The sequence below is a fragment of the Stegodyphus dumicola genome, chromosome 3 (assembly GCF_044657685.1).
Source record: "Stegodyphus dumicola isolate Sdum_Otavi_A_Nest chromosome 3, ASM4465768v1".
Lineage (NCBI taxonomy): Eukaryota > Metazoa > Arthropoda > Arachnida > Araneae > Eresidae > Stegodyphus > Stegodyphus dumicola.
In genome coordinates, this window is record NC_140770.1 from 145575290 (window position 1) to 145595678 (window position 20389).

General features: G+C 31.5%; 1 protein-coding gene across 2 annotated transcripts in view; it reads right to left on the bottom strand.

Moving 5' to 3' along the window:
* Positions 1 to 20389, bottom strand: part of und (methionyl aminopeptidase und) — a 42898-nt gene that overhangs the window by 17813 nt on the left and 4696 nt on the right. For both annotated transcript variants that reach the window (XM_035373891.2, XM_035373892.2), the window contains exons 2-7: positions 19452 to 19559; positions 19282 to 19347; positions 17278 to 17389; positions 9872 to 9977; positions 4917 to 4972; positions 3915 to 4096 (exon numbers count right to left, since the gene is read on the bottom strand). In XM_035373891.2, coding sequence (XP_035229782.2) covers positions 3915 to 4096; positions 4917 to 4972; positions 9872 to 9977; positions 17278 to 17389; positions 19282 to 19347; positions 19452 to 19559 — 630 coding nt within the window. The remainder of the gene's footprint in view (positions 1 to 3914; positions 4097 to 4916; positions 4973 to 9871; positions 9978 to 17277; positions 17390 to 19281; positions 19348 to 19451; positions 19560 to 20389) is intronic.

Here is a 20389-nt window from a genome sequence, read left to right on the forward strand (position 1 = left end):
ACAGAACGAGTTTGCAATGAGAGGGGAAAAAAAAAAAAACTATGCAGAACTAAATTATATTACAAGATTTAATGATGAAATTTCAGTTCAAAATAGAGAAAATAAATAATAAGCCATATTTATTATATTTGCTTGGCACCTAAAAATAAATACAATTTATTTTCCCACTCATATTAATATTTACATAATTTAAATTAAATCAAAATTCTGAACATTTTCTAAATTTTCATTGTATAACAGTTTTCCCTCAAAAGATAGTGCAAGCAAAGAAATTTAAGTAAAAATGAGTAAAAAAGGAACTTTTTCTGAAATCAGAAGATGGGAAATTGCTTCATGCAGTCATCCTTTAACAGTAAAAGCCTAACTAACCGGCATACTCAGAAATTACCGAATATCTGAATATTCCGGATAGTCGAGGGTAACTGGTAAAAAAGGAAAGGGTGTAGATTGTAGCCGTTCTTTAGATTTTTCGGCTAAATAATGCTTTTGACATTTCAATATGTACATCATATAAAAAAATAGCCCAATGGAACTGAAAAATAATCTGCTTAGCAAGCACAAGCAAGTAAAACTCTTTTATCACAGCGAAATATCACAATGTTATTGTGCAATACATGCGCCTTAATTCTTCCACACGTGATATTACGCAATGAGAATCAACAGCTGCCGGTATTCAGAGAATAAATAAAAGAAAACGTCCCTTTGCTTCCTTCGGTTTTCACCGTAATGCATATTTATCATTGAGTAGGACACGTGGAAAGAGATTCACCAATCTGGAGTGTTTTTCATTCTAATTTTGAACAGAGTGCGTTAAATGTCCACAATAGAATCATTCTTCGTTTGGGTTGGTAGACCACAGAACCTTTAGTCCTATTCAATCCAGGACGGTTATTCTGCGCTACGAGAGTCGACAGCAAGTTGTGGGCCGCCAGATGTCGCTGCTAGTAAAAATCAGGTCTGCCCAACATCCTATATTCTCTGAGTACGGAAGTTGTCGGGAGCGTATGAAAAAGTGTTGCCGCGTCGCCAATCAGAGTTGTGCAGTTGACGTAGTAAGTAGACAATGGCTTTGCATGTGTTTTCCCCGATGTTTTTTTCATATTTAAATGAAGAATACGGTCGTAGATCTCTGAATAGGTGGCGAATTTATAGAAAATATATTGATGCTTTTGTTCTGCCAAAAGATGTTTTCATTGCATATTTCAGATTCCCAAAATTTATAGTTATTTTAATTTGCGATGAACTGAGAGAGTATTTGGAGCCACATTCAGAAAACAAGAACACAATTTCTACTGAAAGAAAGGTTATACTATTCCTGAAATTGTAGATATAAATTGTATGCTTTAAAAATGTAGAAGACAATAAGTTTAGCAAGCACATAAACTTTCTTCATTTAATACAAATATAGACATCCGATAAAGCTTCTACTCGATTTATGTACAGCAAGGATTACATTTACTTTAAAATCTAACAGTTGAATACCTTACGAATAATACTGTGAACACAAAAAGGAATGCCGTTCATTATTACGCAAAATTCACACTACTGTAAAATAAAAAATTTAAAAAAAAATTATAAAACAGCTTTATAATATCTTTTTCAGTAGCTGTACTACTACTAGTGTGATACTTTTAAAAATAAGTTTACTTTTAAAATAAATCAGTTCCAAAAAAGTCGGTTGCTTGATTTGCTCGAACTGTAACAGTTTTAATATTAAAAAAAAAAAAAAAAAAAAAAAAAAAAAAAAACACGATTACTTTTTTATTTTATTTATGCCATTCCAAATATTATTCCTTAGAAAACTAATCTGGGTTAAAGCACACTTAGCCATTTTTGAAGTTTATCTATACTTCAGCAGTTACTGCAAATATATTATAAATATTCATACATATGCTCATAATATAAGCATACCAATCATTTTTCTACCACTTTCGCAATTCTTTGACCAATTGAATGATGTGCACCTGTCTGTACTCATGTGCACCAAAGATTATGTTAATGCAGAGAAAGGAGCGAAAAGCTATTTCTTGGAGTATGATTCACGATCTGACACATATAAGGAAGAAAAGTTGTTTATTTAGTTTATGCTTTGGTAAGCGGACAAATGTGCAGGAGCACTAAAAAAAAAGTGCTTTAGAAAAAACGTAAGCACCTATAAGGGCTTTTATATTTTATTTTCAAATATAAGGACTTATAAGCACTTGTAAGGACTGCTACAAACCATGTTCTATTAGTTCTTTCTTTCTATTACTGGCCTTATTTTTTAAATCAAGTTGGCACCATGATTATCTCCAACTTCAAGTTTACTTCTCACATGCACTTTGTGGCCAAATGATTTTAATAAACCATCAGTATTTTAATAAATAAAGCTTTTAATAAAGCATCTGATTATTAATTGCTAAATTACTTGAAAGCATCAGTATCAGAAGCATTTTCTCATCACATGGAATTTCACCATATGAAATGCGCATGCAATGGTAAAGGAAAACCGTGTCTTGTAAAATTTGATTCTGCCACTTAGTGCAGTGTCAGTCTTTCAACATTCTGTGTATGGACAGCTATCGTTGGATCATTAAATTTAAGTATTGGATTGGATTATTCAGTTATGACAAAGCACATGAGGGCTATCTGCCTAAAGGGAGGGATGTCTTTCATGGAGAACTTTCTAAGGGAAACTAGCTCGTATACATGTTACACATGGGGAAAACCATGAAAACGCCCATGCAGCCAGCCCGTTTGCGGGATTCGAACCTCAGACCGAACTACCAGTGTTCAGTGTCTTTACCGCTCGGCCGCTGGTGGGCCATTAAATTTAAATTTATGGTTTACAGTAAAATCTCTCTAACCTGCTTATTTCAGCTCCTTTGCTTTATATGCTCTGTCTGAATAAATCATTGATTCTTCTTGAGCATGGTCAATGATTTTTGCTGTAAATATGGTTACCTTTTCGTTCTGGACCTGAACGAGAAAGAATTCACCAGTTCCTTCTCATAACTTGCTAAATATGCAGTACTGTGTAAACACTTTGCCTGCTTTCCTTTTTCCTTATTCAAACAGATTTTTGTTTTATGTTCACAATTTTTTTAGAGCCTACTCACTTGTAGATTGTCGGATTAGATGTAGTGAATACACTTTTTTCATAAAATTGTTCCAGTCAATAGATGTGTTTTTATAAAGGCTGAGTTGTTTTTCTAATCACTTCTTAGACACCAGTTCCTCTGCACATCAATACATTGCTGTGTTGTAACAAGCAGCATTCTAAAACCACTGAAACAGGTGTCAAAATGTATGCATTTCCTTCACTTGAAACTTTTTACACTGTACCTCCAAAAGCTTTCATTGATAGGTAATTTTATTTAATGGCTATTGTTGCATATTCAGATCAAGTAAAATGCATCTTTCTTAGAAGAAAGCTATAGCAAATTCCTCACTTCTCTGGAAATTAAACATTTCAAACCGTAGTTTTGAAAAAAATATGTTAACATGTGAAATAATGAGAAAATAATAAGTGATTGTGAATTATTAAAATTTAAGTGGAAAAAAAGAAAATATGTCTAGTTTATTCAGATACAGAACTAGCGGTCTGAACATAAAAGATACAGTTTATTCAAACGATAAAAACATAATAGAACATGGTTTCTTCTTGTCATGAGCAAGTAATAAATGATTTTTGCTAGGACTGCCAGCCATATGAATATGGTTTGCATTTTTCAATAATCTTGTTGCCATTTACAAAATAGGGGCAATAATGATAAAGAAGTACCCTTTTATTTCTTAAGTTAGTATTTATTATGCCAAATACTTAATATAACATTTTATACCATAACTGGAAAAAATAATTTCATATTAAAATCATATTCATTTTTCATATTAAAGTAGTTTAAAAAAGGTGAAAAAACTTAAAACAGTTTTACCATTAATATGAGTGCCAAAATCAATTTTACAAACATCGTCATATTGTAAAACTATGGTATCTCCAGCATTAGGAGTATAGTGAGCAGCACAATTATTTAATGAACATCCGGTGGGAAATGCTAATCCAGCCTGCAGACCATTTTCTGAAATTAATGTCCTGGCAGTCTTTTCTAGTTCTTCACTACAAGAATACAAGAAATTAGATTGTATATACCGAATTTATATATGATATACAAAAGGTTAATCCTTCAAGCAGTATAGAACTTTTTTCCTATTTAAACAGCACTTATATGCATACTAAATCTGTATTAAATAAATTTCCATTCATCAAGACAATATTTAGGTCATTAAAGAAAATGGAAATATTTTAAGCAATGAGATAACAAATCTCATGAATGGATAAAAGTGGTCACACCGCTCAGATCAATAAGTCATCTAAACAGATTCTTAAAAAACAGAAGAAAAAAATAAAATGATGACAACATAAGCTGATGAATTACTGTTAACTACATGACATCTTTAATCCTCCTTAAATGCAGTCGCATCAAAGGAGGTGGGAAATGTCAGCTTAGGAGGAATGAAACCCTCCTTATAGCAAAATAGAATTTATACTGAAAATCTAGTTTTCTTGAATAATTAGCCATGTTTTCATTTTTTACATCAAACATGCTTTAAAAAAAAAAAAAAAAACTGAAAACTTTTATGCAATGTCCTTTAAATGCAATGGTGCTAAAAATAACTAAACAAATAAAGTGTTACAATTTAAAGAAAGTAATTTTGATAAGACATAATGGCACTGATGTCAGCTGCAATATAAATATAGAATATAGAAACAGCATTTGTTTCATTATTTCTTAATTTTCATGTAACAGTAATTCATCAGCTTATGTTAGCTTTTGTTTTCTACAAGAATAATCAATAGCTTACTGTAACATGTTAGTTATATTAAATGAGGGGAAGGTATTTTTAAGACAAATTAATTGCCATACAAAATAACTTACCATATTTCTATCATTGTCATCCCAGGTTTTATAAACTTTCTAATATATTGTCTAGTCTGAAAAAAGAGTAAAAATATAAGTGAAGCATGAATATTAAATTTTAAAATGACAAAATAATAATAGATATTAAAACTTTATAGTAATTATAAATCTCACTGAGAATATTAAAATTTTATAATAAAAAATCAGATGTATACGCCACATGACTTTTTTTGTAGGGAATATTAAATTATATGCATTTTTTCTTGCATTTCATTTAACTTATTAGATTGAATTACACCTACTTCGCCGACAGCGCATAAACCACAATAGAATAAATGTATTCTTTAAAATTCACTTTGTTTCCCATAGCGACACTATGGCGCTAGGTTTACTTAACAGTATTATATTTATATTATAACTCAGAATGCACAAAATTTATATCGTTTAAAGAATTATCTAATCGTTGCCACATGTTCTATTCAAATACTATAACAAAGCTAGAATGATGTATAAAAGAAATTAAGCAAACAAAACAAAAAAGAAACAGTTTTTCACAGACGATTGAGTATTTCTCATTCAATTAATTCAGTTTTCACTTTGCGACAAGGCAAAAATACATAAAAACTCAAAATATCTGCATTAAAAATTACGAAGTAAATCTTAAATACTTATTTCAGGGTTGCCACTCAAACAGGAGAATGAAATTCCCTGACTTTTCCAGGTTTTCCAGGTGCGTTTCAAGAAAATTACAGTCTATCCGCGTAATGTACGTTGGCTACGCTAAGAGGTAAATTATGGTATTACTTGTATTGTGTAGCAAATTCACTTAATTATTCAATAAATCCCAGAGGACATTTATTCTTAATTATTCTTGGTATACTTTGTTTGATAATTTTGTTTACTTTTCCACTTAAGAAACTTAATAAAATTTAAGATATATACATTGGATAACAAATGTATGTTTTATTTAATTATTACTCATGATCATCACCAGTTCAACACGAGGCTAATCCGGTCCTTATAAATCACAACGCAATGCTAAATAGTTAGGTTAGATTTTAGGTAAATTTAATTTGTGTGAGGTATGTTCTTAAAAAAGCACCTTAACACTTGAAAACACAAATATAATTATAATAGTTGTTGTTTTCTCCATTGAAGATTGAGATTAGAATCTTCCCAATCTGGACTAAAATAAGGCTTTTTTTGCCGACATTCTGCAGCTAAACGAAAGAAAGAAATCTATTTTAATAAATTGAGGTATTTTATATTTAGTTCGCAGCATACATAAGAAACAAATATGTGCATTAAATTTCGTGATGGTACGTCATCATACTGCTAGAATTAATTTCAAGATTATGCCAGAGAAAATTTCCTGAAATTTAGAAATATTATTTACTAATAATTAATAAATTTAGAGGGAAGAAGCATCATTAAATTATACGAATAACATAAAAATAAAGATAATTACTTAAAAATTGAATTAGAATAATCAACGATATTTTAGCGAACATAGTTATATTACATGGTTAGCCGAGATGACAGATTACTATTTTTTATTTTACTGCAAAATGGCAAGGTATTTATTAAAAAGAAAAGTTTAAAAAGATTTTGCGGTAAAATTCTAGTATACGGTAAGGCTTTGGCACGATTTTGAAAATTGTCGCCAAGACCAAAATGACCCGTTTACTGCGCATCATCATGTCGCCAAATCCATACATGGAGATTATTTTAACCAAAAAACGTCTATGCAAAGAATCTAATTCTTTGGTATATGTAGAGAAGAAAATTTTCCATACAAGTAAAATGCTATTACGCCGCTAGAATGCGGAGGGAAAATTTGCCAAGGGATTTGGCGACGGAACCTGGCGGCCAGAATTTCCCTCTCCGCGATGTGTACCGGAAGCATATTTCACAAGTGCACATCTGTGTAGCCACCGAGGGAGTGGCTTCTAGGATGAACCAATGAGCATCCAGTAATATTTCTGTCATGCCACATAACCTTTCGCATGCTTTAAGATTAAGCAAGATGGCTGAAAATATTCCGCCACGCAATTTTCTGAACAAAATAATGAAAGCATTGTCGATTGCTTCTGAAACTTTTCATTGCGAAGTTAAATCAATTATAGGAATTTATGATGATTTCACTACCTGGTTGAAATAAATGCAAATACAATTTGGATACTTCGCAAAAATATCGATGTGAAATATTACTTAATAAGTGGTAAATAAAATGAAGAAAGAAATACGTGATAAAGATCTGAGCCCAAATGCAATCTTTACATAAAACTGTGCATATGAGAAAAATATTTACACCAATTATATATGTAAATAGAAGTCAGCACTTTTTATTGCAGTCTATATGAAAAAGATGTTCTGTAATAATAACCAATGCAGAATTTTATTCAAAGTGAACTTTACTAATTTGCATTCGAGTACATTTAGTGTGTTAAATTTGTTAAATTTCACATTTAATAACTGCTAACTCTTAAATGTACTGTCTACACAAGAAATACTCATGAAACAGAGTGAATTTATTGTATTCCCAACGAGTATATTCAATTTATTCACATATAATTTTTAATGTTAACAATGGATATAATCAGATCATATGTATTCTGAATCTTACACTTTAATATCAAAAGAATTCAAGCACTGAAATAAGAATTAACACTAGATTCATTGTAATACTTTCAGTCATTCTAAGCTCAATTTAAAAAAAATATGCACTTGAATTCTCTTAATCCACATAATATGCCGTGAACGTCAATCCTAATATTAATGCGTGATAAGACGCGAAAGTGAAATGTCAGCCATTAATCAAATTTAAAAAAACGAAAGCACTACAAGATTTTTTCGTATTACGCCATATATTTATAACTGCGAAACAAATGCAAATAAAACGTGAACAACATACGCGCACATGCAACGAAGATTTAGCGTCAAAAGAGCAATAGCAGCTCATTGGTCCATTTTCGAAACCCCTCCCTCAGTAGCTACGCAGATGTGCACTTGTGAAATATGCGTACCGGAAATTGAGAAACGTGTTAAGAAGAAACGTTCTTTGACAAAAAGAAAGCTACGAAAATCCGTTTTTAAATTATTGCGAAAAATCCAAGAAGAAACGTTTTATCAAAGGACGTTTCTTCTGGGATTTTTCGCAATAAATTTAAAAACGGATTTTCGTAGTTCCCCCCTGAAAATTACTAACCTATGAATTAATTTACTTGCGCCAAAAAATATTTTCTTTTAATTTAGAGTTTAACTACTTGCGCTAAGACTAAACTTCACGGTTGCGGTGCCGTGCGCTACAATATAGCAAGTGGTAAAGTGTTTCATTTACGCCGCTCCGCATCTGCGAGTGCAATCCAGAGCTGTAACTCGAGAAATAAACAATCTCATTGTTAGGCGACGTGTGCACCATGTTATTTTCATTTTTGCGATAAATGCTTATCGACATGGTGTTCACGTCGCTCGCAGTTTGAAACAAAAACATCTCGACGTGCATGGCACGTCTTTTTAGCGCAAGTGGTTAAAGAAATTTTAAAGGATATTCATTTAATGAACTCTTGATAACGTGACCTTCGAACTTCGACACCGGTTTCCAGCTTTGGCGGCAGATATATCACGCATGCACAGCTGTTTCCATCTATGATGGAACGGAGCCACGTCTGTTGCAGAGAGGTTTCCCTTCTTTACAATACACATTCTTTGATTCTAACCTCCATGGTACCGTATACTAAGATTAAACCCATTTTGTTTTATACGAGAACAGATACTTTCTTTAGTTCATGCACTGCACATGCGATTCTCGAGAATACTGGAAACCAAAAGTTGCGGGAAACTTGCTTTGCCTTTCTAAAAGGCAATCAAATTGGAGCTGCGAAAATTGGCTCTATGCCAGCAGACACTCACGTGATAGGCAATTCGCCAAAAAAGTTATCTCTTCCGAAGTCGGCGCAAAAATTGCTTTTTTTGGCGGGATCATTGTATGAACTTCCCTGACTTTTCCAGATTTTGACAAAAATCCTTAAATTCCCTGACTTTTCCCTGAATTTTTTGGTCAATTTTCGAATTCCCCGACTTTTCCCGGTTTTCCAGGTAGCGTGGCAACCCTGTTATTTCCTCAAAAAAATTCCAGAAAGGATTAAGCATGATTTAATTCGCAATAATAAATGAAGGCGTTATTTTTGTGTTGTGAAGCTTAGTCTCTCTAGATTGGCAACAAATCTACAATTCTGCTGCTTCAAATGTAAACAAATATGTCCGTCATGTTATTTAAAACTTAACCGCACTTAAACAGCTTTTAAATTGTTGATAATTGTACAAATATTGCTTCCAGAATTATGAAAGGCATAAAAACTTTAACTGGAAGATAAAAACAACATAATTCAATAATTTTTAAAGCAAAAAATGTACAATTTACAAACATATAAGAGTAAAGAAACTGAGATCACTGAGCCGGGTAGCAGAGTGGATATATTTATAAATATATTTATATACATTTGGTGCAGCCGACTGAAACCAAAATATGAGGTACACATCTACATGTTATAGTAGTCTTATATACAAAATTTCAACGTTCTGAGGCTACTTGCTTTTGAGTTATGCGAGATACGTACGTACGTTTGTACGCATGTACGTACATACGTTCGTACAGATGGCACGAAAAATTCTCTTCAGAATTCATTTTAAAGCAGTTTTTTAGTTTTTTTGGAGGAAAAGAGTCTTTTATTCTGTCCTTACGTATAGATATCACGCAAAAACATCGTTAAATTGCATTCGAAAGCGGTCAAAGTGGATATTTTCGTTGAAATATGCTGCCTGAAGCTTTTCGCGATTACAATACTTCCTTTTTACTTCGTACAAGGAAGTAAAAATACTGAACCTTTTAAAATCCAAGGTATTAAAATTTTATGATAAATGATAAAATGTCATTTTAAAATATATCTTAACAGCATTTCATTCATTTTTACCTGTCTGTGAGCTTCAGCAGCTTGTCTGATATCCTTATATATATCTTGCTCCATCTGCTCAATTGCTTTTTTCTCTTCTGATGAAAATCTGTCTTTTGCTGTACGACTGGAATTAACAGAAAGCTAAATTCATTCTCATGGAATCAGAGAAAAATAAAATGTTTCATTTTCATAATATAGTGTGGAAATAAAAAGTTAAGGTAATCTTGCAACTGCTTGCCCAAAGGCAATTGTCAGATGATTATACAGAATAAAAGAATCATCAAACTAAGGCTTCTAGAACTTTAAAACTGGGAAAGATCACAGATTGTGGTCAGCCTCGAGCTCATACTGCTTTCCTTTCTCTACAGATACTTCATTATTTCATCTGAGTGTGAGGTCTCAGCCGAGTATCAAACCTCAGAAATCTGAAACTGAATCTAGAGATTTATCACAAATATAAACACATATTTATAAATTTATTACACTAGGCGTTGGCAACCATTTCTTGGCTGCTGGTCAAAATCAACTGAAATGTGTATATATTAAGATCAGGGTTCATAGCCACATTTTAGTTAAAAAAATAAGCACCTATAAGCACTTTTCAAGCACATTTTAAGAAAAAAAATAAGCACCAGTCTAATTACATTATACACAACTGCATAACCTTAAAAATTAGACTTGTAATTTAAAATAATGAGAAATGCAGTATTTATTAAGAGAGAATAAGCATTACCTCAAACATGGAAAATAATTACTTTTTTTTTTTTTAATTTTAAATAACAGTTCAATTTACAGAACTAGTTTACAATGAGAGGAAAAAAAACTATGCAGAACTATATTACAAGATTTAATGATGAAATTTCAGTTCAAAATAGAGAAAATAAATAATAAGAAGAAATATTTATTGCATTCGCCTGGAACCTAATAACAAATACAATTTATTTTTCCACTCATATTGATATTTAAATAATTTAAATCTAAATTCTGAACATTTTCTAAATTTTCATTGTATATCAGTTTTCCCTTAACAGATATTGCAAACAAAGTAATTTAAGCAAAAAAGAGGAACTTTTCTGAAATCAGAAGACAGAAATTTGCTTCATGCAGTCATCCTTTAACATTAAAAGCTTAACTAACCCGCATACTTGGAAATTGGCGAATATTTGGACAGTTGAGCGTAGAGCGGAAGGGGGGTAGACTGTAGCCACTCTTTAGATTTTTCCGCTAAACAAATGCTTTTGACATTTTGATATGTGCATCATATACAAATAAACCAATGGAACTGAAAAATATTCTGCTTAGCAAGCACAGTAAAACTCTTTTAAGTGTTCATAAACAAATCTCGGGCAGAACATCAAAATTAATTATCTCTGCAAAATATCGCAAACGTTATTGCGCAATACAAACGCCGTAATTCTTCCCTACGTGATATTGCGTAATCTGAATCAACAGCTGCCGGTATTGGGAAAATAAAGAACTAAATAACTGGAGTGTTTTTCATTCTAATTTTCAACAGACGGCGCTAAATTTCCGGAATAGAATCATTCTTCGCTTGGGTTGGTAGACTGCAGAACTTTTAGTCCTATTCAATCCAGATTGGAAAGTGACCCCCCCCAAAAAAAAGGGTCCGTTGCTTGTTTCGCAGCAAACTGTAACAGTTTCTATATTCGAGATTTTGCAGAGAAAGGGGAGAACCTCCCAATCTTCATACTGTATAATGTATTGGCCAAAAAAGTGAAATTATTTTGACTATTTGATTACTTCCCCTTTATTTAAGCCATTTCGAATATTATTCCTTAGAAAGCTAATCTGTGTTAAAACACAACCATTTTTGGAAGTTTACTATACTTCAGCAGTTACTACAACTATGTTATTATAAACATTCATACATATGCTCATAATATAAGCATAATGATCATAATAAACACGAATATGAACTGACCAAGCGGAACGAGAATGCAAATTATTAAGATCTTGATAGAAATTCAAACGTGTGTAGTATTTGGGTGGGAGGGAAAGAATGCCGAATGTACCGGAATTTTCTACTGCTTTCGCAATTCTTTGACCAATAGAACGACGGGCACCTGTCTGTACTCTTCGTGCACACCAAAGGTAATGTTAATGTAGAGAAAGGGGGAAAACCTATTTCCGCGAGTATGATTCACCATCTGACATTCCATATTAGGTAGAAAAGTTGTTTATTTAGTTTCGGCTTTGGTACGGGGAAAAATAGCACGTTCATTAAAAAAAGAGGGCACTAAAAGCAAAAAATAAACACTAAAAACAAAAAAATAAGGGCTTTAAAGAAAAAGTAAGCACCTATAAGGGCCTTTATATTTTATTTTCAAATATAAGGACTTATAAACACTTATAAGGACCGCTACGAACCCTGTAAGATGCTTTGAGTCAATGGTATTTTTACTTTAAAACAGTCTTTTTAGTGAATAACAAGATAGTTTAATTGAAAAAATTATTACATATGCTTTAAACATGAAAGTGAAAAATTATAATTCTAATTACTATAAAAGTACACATAACTGAATATGTACATACATATTTATGCAATCACCCTGCACAGGTTGTGGTTTTAATGGAAGAAAAAGGTGATTCGGCAAATTTCTGGATTATGACTGATATGGTTATCTAAAAAAGTGGTTGCCAGAGTTGGCTATTTCTGGTAGGGTGGTTGCAATAATACATTTCTATACCAATGAATACCCTGATGCTGAACTTTTGATGTCAATTTAGGCAATACATCAGGCTTATAGTTAGTCATCTTAAGACGAATACATGCATCTGAATCTTTGGTACTTAAGTTGTTCTCACTTAAAATAAATTTCATGTGTGAGAATATTTGCCTGTATGTTATATGTTGAACCAAATGCAGACAAAATGTTAAAGCAAATTTTTTCCGTTAATGAATTTATTCTTGTGCTACTGAAAAAGGTGTTACAACTGCGAGCGAGCTAAAAGAATTGAGATAATGATGACATTAATGTTTTCAGATGTCTATCAATGAATTATGGATTGGCAATGACAAACTTATAAATTTGTCCTTGAAATTATATTACAATTTTTGTTTTTTTGAAAATAAAAATGCATATTCCTTACTTCACAATCAAAAAGAAATATTATTATTATGTATTTTTAGTCCTTTTTTGTATTTTTGAAGCATTCGTTTGATATTTATGTTTTATAATTTATTCTTATATATTATATTTTATTTGTAATATGAAAACTGTCCTTTTACTATCATAAGTCACCACATATTCCATTAGTTATACCTCCACTGTCTTCTTTTTTCTTTAGTAGTTGTATCATCCTCCCCTTGCTATTTGTATTAGCCTCATGCATGATGTGTAACCTAAAACCACATTTTGCTATAAAAAAGAATGACACCTATTTTTTAAAATTGTTATCCAAACACATGATATAAAGCTTGTGGAGTTTCTGTGTTATAATATGTTCTAATCTAATTTCTGTTGCTTTCTATAATTTATGTCGCTATGACAACATAAGAAAGAAAAGTTTCAGAATAGGAATTTCACTCGATCTGCCATAAAAATAATTCTGAAAAATAACAAATGATATTCTATTAAAAGAACTTTGTCTCCACTGTAAGTAATGCCAATTAAGCCAGAAAAAGATGTGTAACCACAGGGAAGAAAATAACCAAGACATCAATGAAGTTCTCTGAAGTAGGTGAGCTGCTTATGAAAGCTTGAAAAGGAGCTTGGTGCTTCCTGATTATTATGAATCCCACCAAAAAGTCATAAATTCATTGATGACTAATTTTTTTACCAAGCTAATGTGTGAAAGGCAACATTTTCACTAAAAATACCATATAAGAGCAATCAATCACTAGAATTAAAAAGGCAGAAATACATGAGTGTTAAACACTTACCTATTTCGAAAAACATTTTTTAATGCTGTTGTTCTCCCCATGTATGCAGTGATCTGTTTCTGCTTCAACAAACATCAAAGAATTGCACGAACTTGGCATCATACAACTTTGGCGCTGCATCCAACCAAAACATATATGTGCTATGCGCATATCTGGGTTGCCAGATAACTTCTTTTCAGCGATATAGTGGGTTGCTACATAATTGTGACAATATACTGCTTTGCTTCATAAATAATTCTAGTTTTTTTTCCTGCAGATGCTGATAATCAGAGAGCACCAGTCGTGTTTCCCATTGCTAGGTTAGGCATGTTTCATTCAAAAATTTGGAGTTCTTAATGTTAATAACAAGTACTAATAAAAAAAATGTCATATTTTTCAGTTAAGTTATAGAAGTAAAGTTAATTAGATGTGGATTTAATGAGAAAGCAAGTTTATGGAAAAGAGAGTGTGTAAAATTGCAGCAATTCGTTATAGCTTTAAAAAAAAGTTAACTTGTTTAAGGAATGATCCAGTTTTTGAGACAATGTCATTGCACCATCCTTTCTTCATGTCCGGACCAATGACGATCTTTTTCTTTAAAACAGGCTTTATTTCTTCTCTCGCACACTATGATCTTTACTTGTTGATCGTTGGAATCAATGTCTTCAAAGACCTTCAGATGAAATTTTACTTTCAGTTTTCATTTTGAAACCATCATACTCCCTCCCCCTGGTAAGTCGAGTTAAGTCTGAAAATTCAGTTTTTTAGTTGTTACTAAAATCAAGATATGCATTCTGATTTTACAACCTATGCAAATAAGAATTTAGTTCTATTCTTTTATTTGAATAGTTTAGTTAAATATTTCTTGATTGTTATTATTACTTAAACTCCCATTATGTAAGCTGCATCAGTGTGCATGAAAAACAGTTGCCAAATAAACAGCAGACCTAATCATTGCTACTTTATAAAGAACTATTTCATTTTTCAGTACGTGTTCTCATGGCATAACTGGTATTGTCTGACTGTCTCATGCCGTAGAACCATTAGGTTTTTTTGAAGTAGGACACATGAAAAATGCACTATACTCAAACCAGGATTTGAACACCAGGTCCTTCCAGTGCTATGTGCTTTCCAGCTACATTATGAAGGTACGTAGTAAGGAGAGAGAAAATACAGTCAAAAGTCGTTAATCCGGACTCATCAGGACTTCGGCGATTCCGGATTATAGATCATCAGTTTAAATCTGGTAAAATGGCATGCAGAAATTATAAAATTAAAAATATGAAACCGTAATTTACGAAATAAAGAACAATTATGATCTAAAGGATATCAAAATTTACAAAAAAAAGCTTAATATTTATTTGTTTACTTTATTACACATTTCTTTCAACGTAAGTTGTTTAAGTTGCTTCGTTTTTTATGTGATAATACATTCTCTTTAACTCTATAAACAGACATAATTTCTTGTTCAGTTACGAAGTTCTGCTGTTCAAGTCCTATAATTGCTGTGTCGAGAATACCGACTAATTTGTCAATCGAAATTTTTTCGTTTTCAATAACCTCTGTCACTTTCTTCGCTATCGGAAGCGAATTATAATGACGAGGCATTTGATTTAAATCATATCGAAGACAGAGTACATGGAGATGAAATACTACACTGAGCAAGCCAAATAAAATAAAAACATCTGCCCTTAAGATATGGATAGTGCTGACAGATGAACTTCCAATTCATTGCACGCTGCCATGGCGTTAAAGGTAAACAAAGTTTAGATAAACAAACGTTAAAGTTTAGATAAACAAAGGATATGTCTTTATCCATTTTTTGCAGCAATTCCACTTTTTGTTTAATGGACTCCGAAAGATACTTTCGCTTTGTATATCCTTTACATATTACTAAATATATATCGGAAATTCTATTTGACATAATCGAAAGTTCAAGCTTACTTTTATAAAATTGCTCTAACAGTCTGCAAAAAATAATAATCCGGATCCAAATCGAAGATTAAGGAACAACACAATCTGCAACATTAACTGAAATAGATAATTAGATAATTTTAGCTTAGCTTATCCCGTCCGTTATACATTAAACGCGCATTCGTAAACGTATTTTGCACACGCAAATTTGCAGCGGTAAAGGTCTTACGCGCATGCGTCAATAGCTTTGAGGTCCGGATTATAGATCATTCCAGATTATGGGTGTCTGAATTAACGACTTTTGACTGTACTTTATATATTCCCTTCTCTTTAAGGATGAATAGGGAGACAGGAACCCCAATTGCTAAATGCTGGTAGTTAAATAGTTAGTAGTGCCTACCTCCTTTTAGTTTGGGCACCATTAGTAGAGTCAATTTGGTTTTTTAAAGCAGGACACATGAAAAATGCAGCGTGTGCCAGGATTTGAACATTGAATGACATGTTTTACTGTTACACCATGAAGACACATGGTAAGGAGAGAAAAAATACCTTATAATGTAACTGATAGTACGTCTCGTTAGCATTTGGAAGATACATAAGTTGTTTTTCACATGCCCTAATGTTGATTTTTCATGTGTTCTGGTTCTAAAAAACTTAATATCTCTACAATGACACCCTAACTAAAATGGGTGAATAATTCACCATCACTTGGATTTAGGTGACTAGGCCTCAGGTTCCTTGGCAGCCAATTTTTAAATGGGGAAGATTAATATTTTAAATAAGGATTCAAGGCATTTCCCCACACATAATCTGGTGTAAATAGTAACATGTCCAGCTATCATTGCAAGATCTGTAGTTTGAATTCTGACAAAGGCATTGCTAATTTTTTATGTTCCTTATTCTGCATTAAAAAAAAAAAAAAAAGAAAAAAGAAAAAGAAAGAAAGAAACTAATGATCCTCGAATTTGCAGTTTACCTGTCATGAGAAAAGCTCCAACAAGGGCAAAAATCCATTAATTGCAGTATGTTTATGTAAATTTAGGGACTGCATGGCAGAAGTAAACATGTTTGCAATATCAGTAGTTAACTTTTTAATTAAAATTTGATGATAACCTTGGGATTGTTGAAATAATGGAATCAGGAGCAAAGCATACTAATAAGGAAATACTAAAAAATTTCAATATTGCATCTAAAAATTTGTTCTATATTTTGATAAATTAACCTTTTTACATCTTTCATTTTTTTCAATAAAATATTAATATTTTTTTACTTGCATTATAATAAAAATTATTTGATCTACCCCCTCTCCCAAAAAGGAAGACAGTTGTCCAGATTTTTCATATATACATGGCTTGTGGCCTCATTAATGCAGACAGTGAAATTCTACTGATGTTATATGTTAAAAATATTTTATGCAATTTCTGAAATATTTCATGGTAATTTTTTTCTTTAATTTATTTACAATATGATAAGCTTTTATTTTTTCATTTAATTATACTAGCATGTAGAAATCAATAAACAAATTCAGAACAATTAAGAAACAATCATGAAAAAAGCCACATTTATATAAGATTTTAACTAGACAATAGCTGTAGAATGCATATAGATTAAAAAAAAAAATACATACCCATCCACCCCAGAGACATATTCAACCTCCTCACCAACAGGATAATTCCCATCTGGATAAAGGACTTTAATAGGAATGGACGGAGGATCAGTCTGTTTCACGGTTGTACCACCTAAAAAAAATATATATATATAATTAAGAATTTAATGCATAATTAAATGAAATAAATCACAGTATATTTACATGTATTTCATCTCAAAAGATGAGATTAACTTACAGTTTAACCCAACACACGAAAATATGTATGGGGAAATGTCAAATTAATGTTTGATAATGCTTTCATAAATATATTTAAAAAAATTAATTTGTTAGCAAAAAAATTTTTTATTTTCCCTTTCTTCAATAATTATGCTTAATTTTTCGTCTTTACACAATTTCTTCACCAAAAAGTTGAAAAAATATTCATTCATGAGACAAATCAAAATGTCACTAAAAAAGTTAGGTGACAAACCACAGTGTCATAAAAAAGTATTTATGTGCTACCTAGGTATGTAGGTAAAATGTCTGCTTTAGCTAGTATGCAATGCTAAATTTATCAATTCTTCAACATTTTTTAAGTAAAAACAGATCACTGTGAACATGCAGAGAACAACAGCATAAAAAGAAAGATTTTTCAAAAAAGGTACGAGTTTTATTACTGATGTGTCCTACCTTTTTAATTCTACCGACTGATTGCTCTTGCATGCTATTCATAGTGTACTACCATTTTGAAAAGGGCTGTTGCCTTTAACACATTGGAGAATTAGTCACCAAGAAGTTTGCAACTTTTCGGTGTTTGTGAGGATAATCAGAAATTATCTTTATAATTTGGTTAACAAATTTTTCATGCCTCTTTTGAACTTTCTTCCCTTCTCTATGAAATTATTCAAATTAAGGATATTATTTACTGGTACTGTTAAGAAAAAATCCAATTTAAAATCAGAAGAATACTTTTAGAAATCTATATGACAATTTCCATTTCCACTTCATCCTCTTGGTTTATTTAGAATTATTGTCTGTTTTAGGCATTTTGTTATTAATACATGAAGATTATAGCACAAGATCATTTCTACTATATCTGTGTTGATTATTACTTAAAAATGTCCTCTTTTCAAGTTTTTTCTCAGGCTATGATAACAAATTAAGCTTCCATGCTTCTCACATCTGAAGTTCCAACGCTGTTTAATATTTCTGACCATAACATGAGGTCATTTACTGTGGGAGATTTAGTTTCATATTTAAGTTATTTTATTGTCACTAAATGATGACATTTAATACAGATAAAATAGCAGAAGGATCACAAATTTTTCCATTCTTGTCAAACCTTAATGGTTTTCTACAGACCTTTACTCATAATAAAAAGCTGTAAGCGCTTCTAGATCAGGTACATTCTGATTATCTGATATCTCCCCAAAAATTGTGAACTCATTGGTGACTTTCACCAACTCACTGGCAGCTTTGAAAAGCATGCATTAATTCAAACATTTGGAAAGCATTCACTAACTCACTGGCAGCTCTGGAAAAAAAAATATTTGTCTGGACAGCTTTACATTTATTTCAACAATGCATCCAATACCACCTATTTTTTTACATTCTTCTTTTTTCCATAAAAGTTATGCACTTTTCTCGACTTTTGTGTTGCTATACACATATAAAACCAGTCTTCAACTTTAAAAAGATAAAAAAAATTAGTTACACAAACTCAGCATCCTTAAAAAGTTCACCGCCAAAATTCTAAAATTATACAGAAAAAAAGAAGCCTATGATGCTTTTAAATATGCCCTGTTATACATGCAGAAAGTTAAGAAGTTCTCAAATTCTGAAATAGAAATGCTTTTAAACCAAACAATAAACATTTTTACAGTACAAAGTCCAAGATCTGGACGTCCTACAAGCAAGATCTGCATTCACATGAAATAAGATTTCCATTTGTTCCAGCTTTCTTTAGAGCTCGAATAACTGAAACCATATATGACCGTGGATAATATAACATGTATGATAATATGCACATTATAAAATAGAAACCTTTGCTTTTCTTCTTGCGCTTCTTTTTGCTTGCTTCAACATTTTCCCCTTTGCAATCATATTCACCTAAAAATAATTTTAAATCAAATTAGTTAGAAATAATTTTAAATCTAATTAGTCAAAAAGTCAGAAATACCACTGATAAACAATATCATCAAAAAATATATTACCATCTGCATCTCTGTTATTAACTTCTCCTTCAATAATTTGTCGCTCTAATTTTTCTGTTACATTTTCTATGTCTTCAGAGTTGTCATTTGCCACATCAGGCCCAGGAGCTAGAAAAAAGCATAAATTTTCAGTAAAAATATCTTAGCCCAATTTTGTAAAATATCCACTTTATGCAGCAAAAAAAGATACTCAATCTAAAATAAGTTAGATTTAATTATATATCTAGGACAACCATTTAATGGTTATTAAATCTGATGAATAAAAATAATTTTATTGAACCTCCTTTAAGAAGAATCTGTTTTATCTTTAGTCTTCGGAAAGGGAAGTTTAATTTTGAGAGTAATAAATTCAGTTTAGCCTCTTTTACAGGAAATGGGAAAAAGCGATCATTATAGCCTTCAAGGTCATTTTCCATCTCCTAGCTTACCTCATAATCATGGTAATGACAACTGCAAAAGAGGGTTAATTTTTCCATTTGATGTGTTTTGTTTCATGGAAAATGCATGAATAAAGCCTGACTTGAACTACAATCTCATATGAGGTGGAGAAAATAAGTGTTGTGCACAGATGACAACACATATTATGAGAGTAAATGAAAGAGACTTTGAAGCATTTATTTTAAAATATACTTAAAAGTAGAAAAAGTTTACATGTGTACATTCCATTCATTACTAACATCCCATAGCAGAAATTTGTGAAAGTGAAATAAAATACTTTATAAAAAAAATGATAAAAGCACAAACAGAAATTTCTTTTAAAAACTAATCTGAATAACTGTTGATATAGATCAACACTGAAGATCTATATCATGATTTGAAGATCCATATGTATAGTAAAAGCTTAACTATCCAGAAAACTTGGGAAATTTATAACATTTGAGCATATAAAAAATGAAATCCATGCTAGAAAAGGCAACTGTCTGGAAGAAATTTCTGGT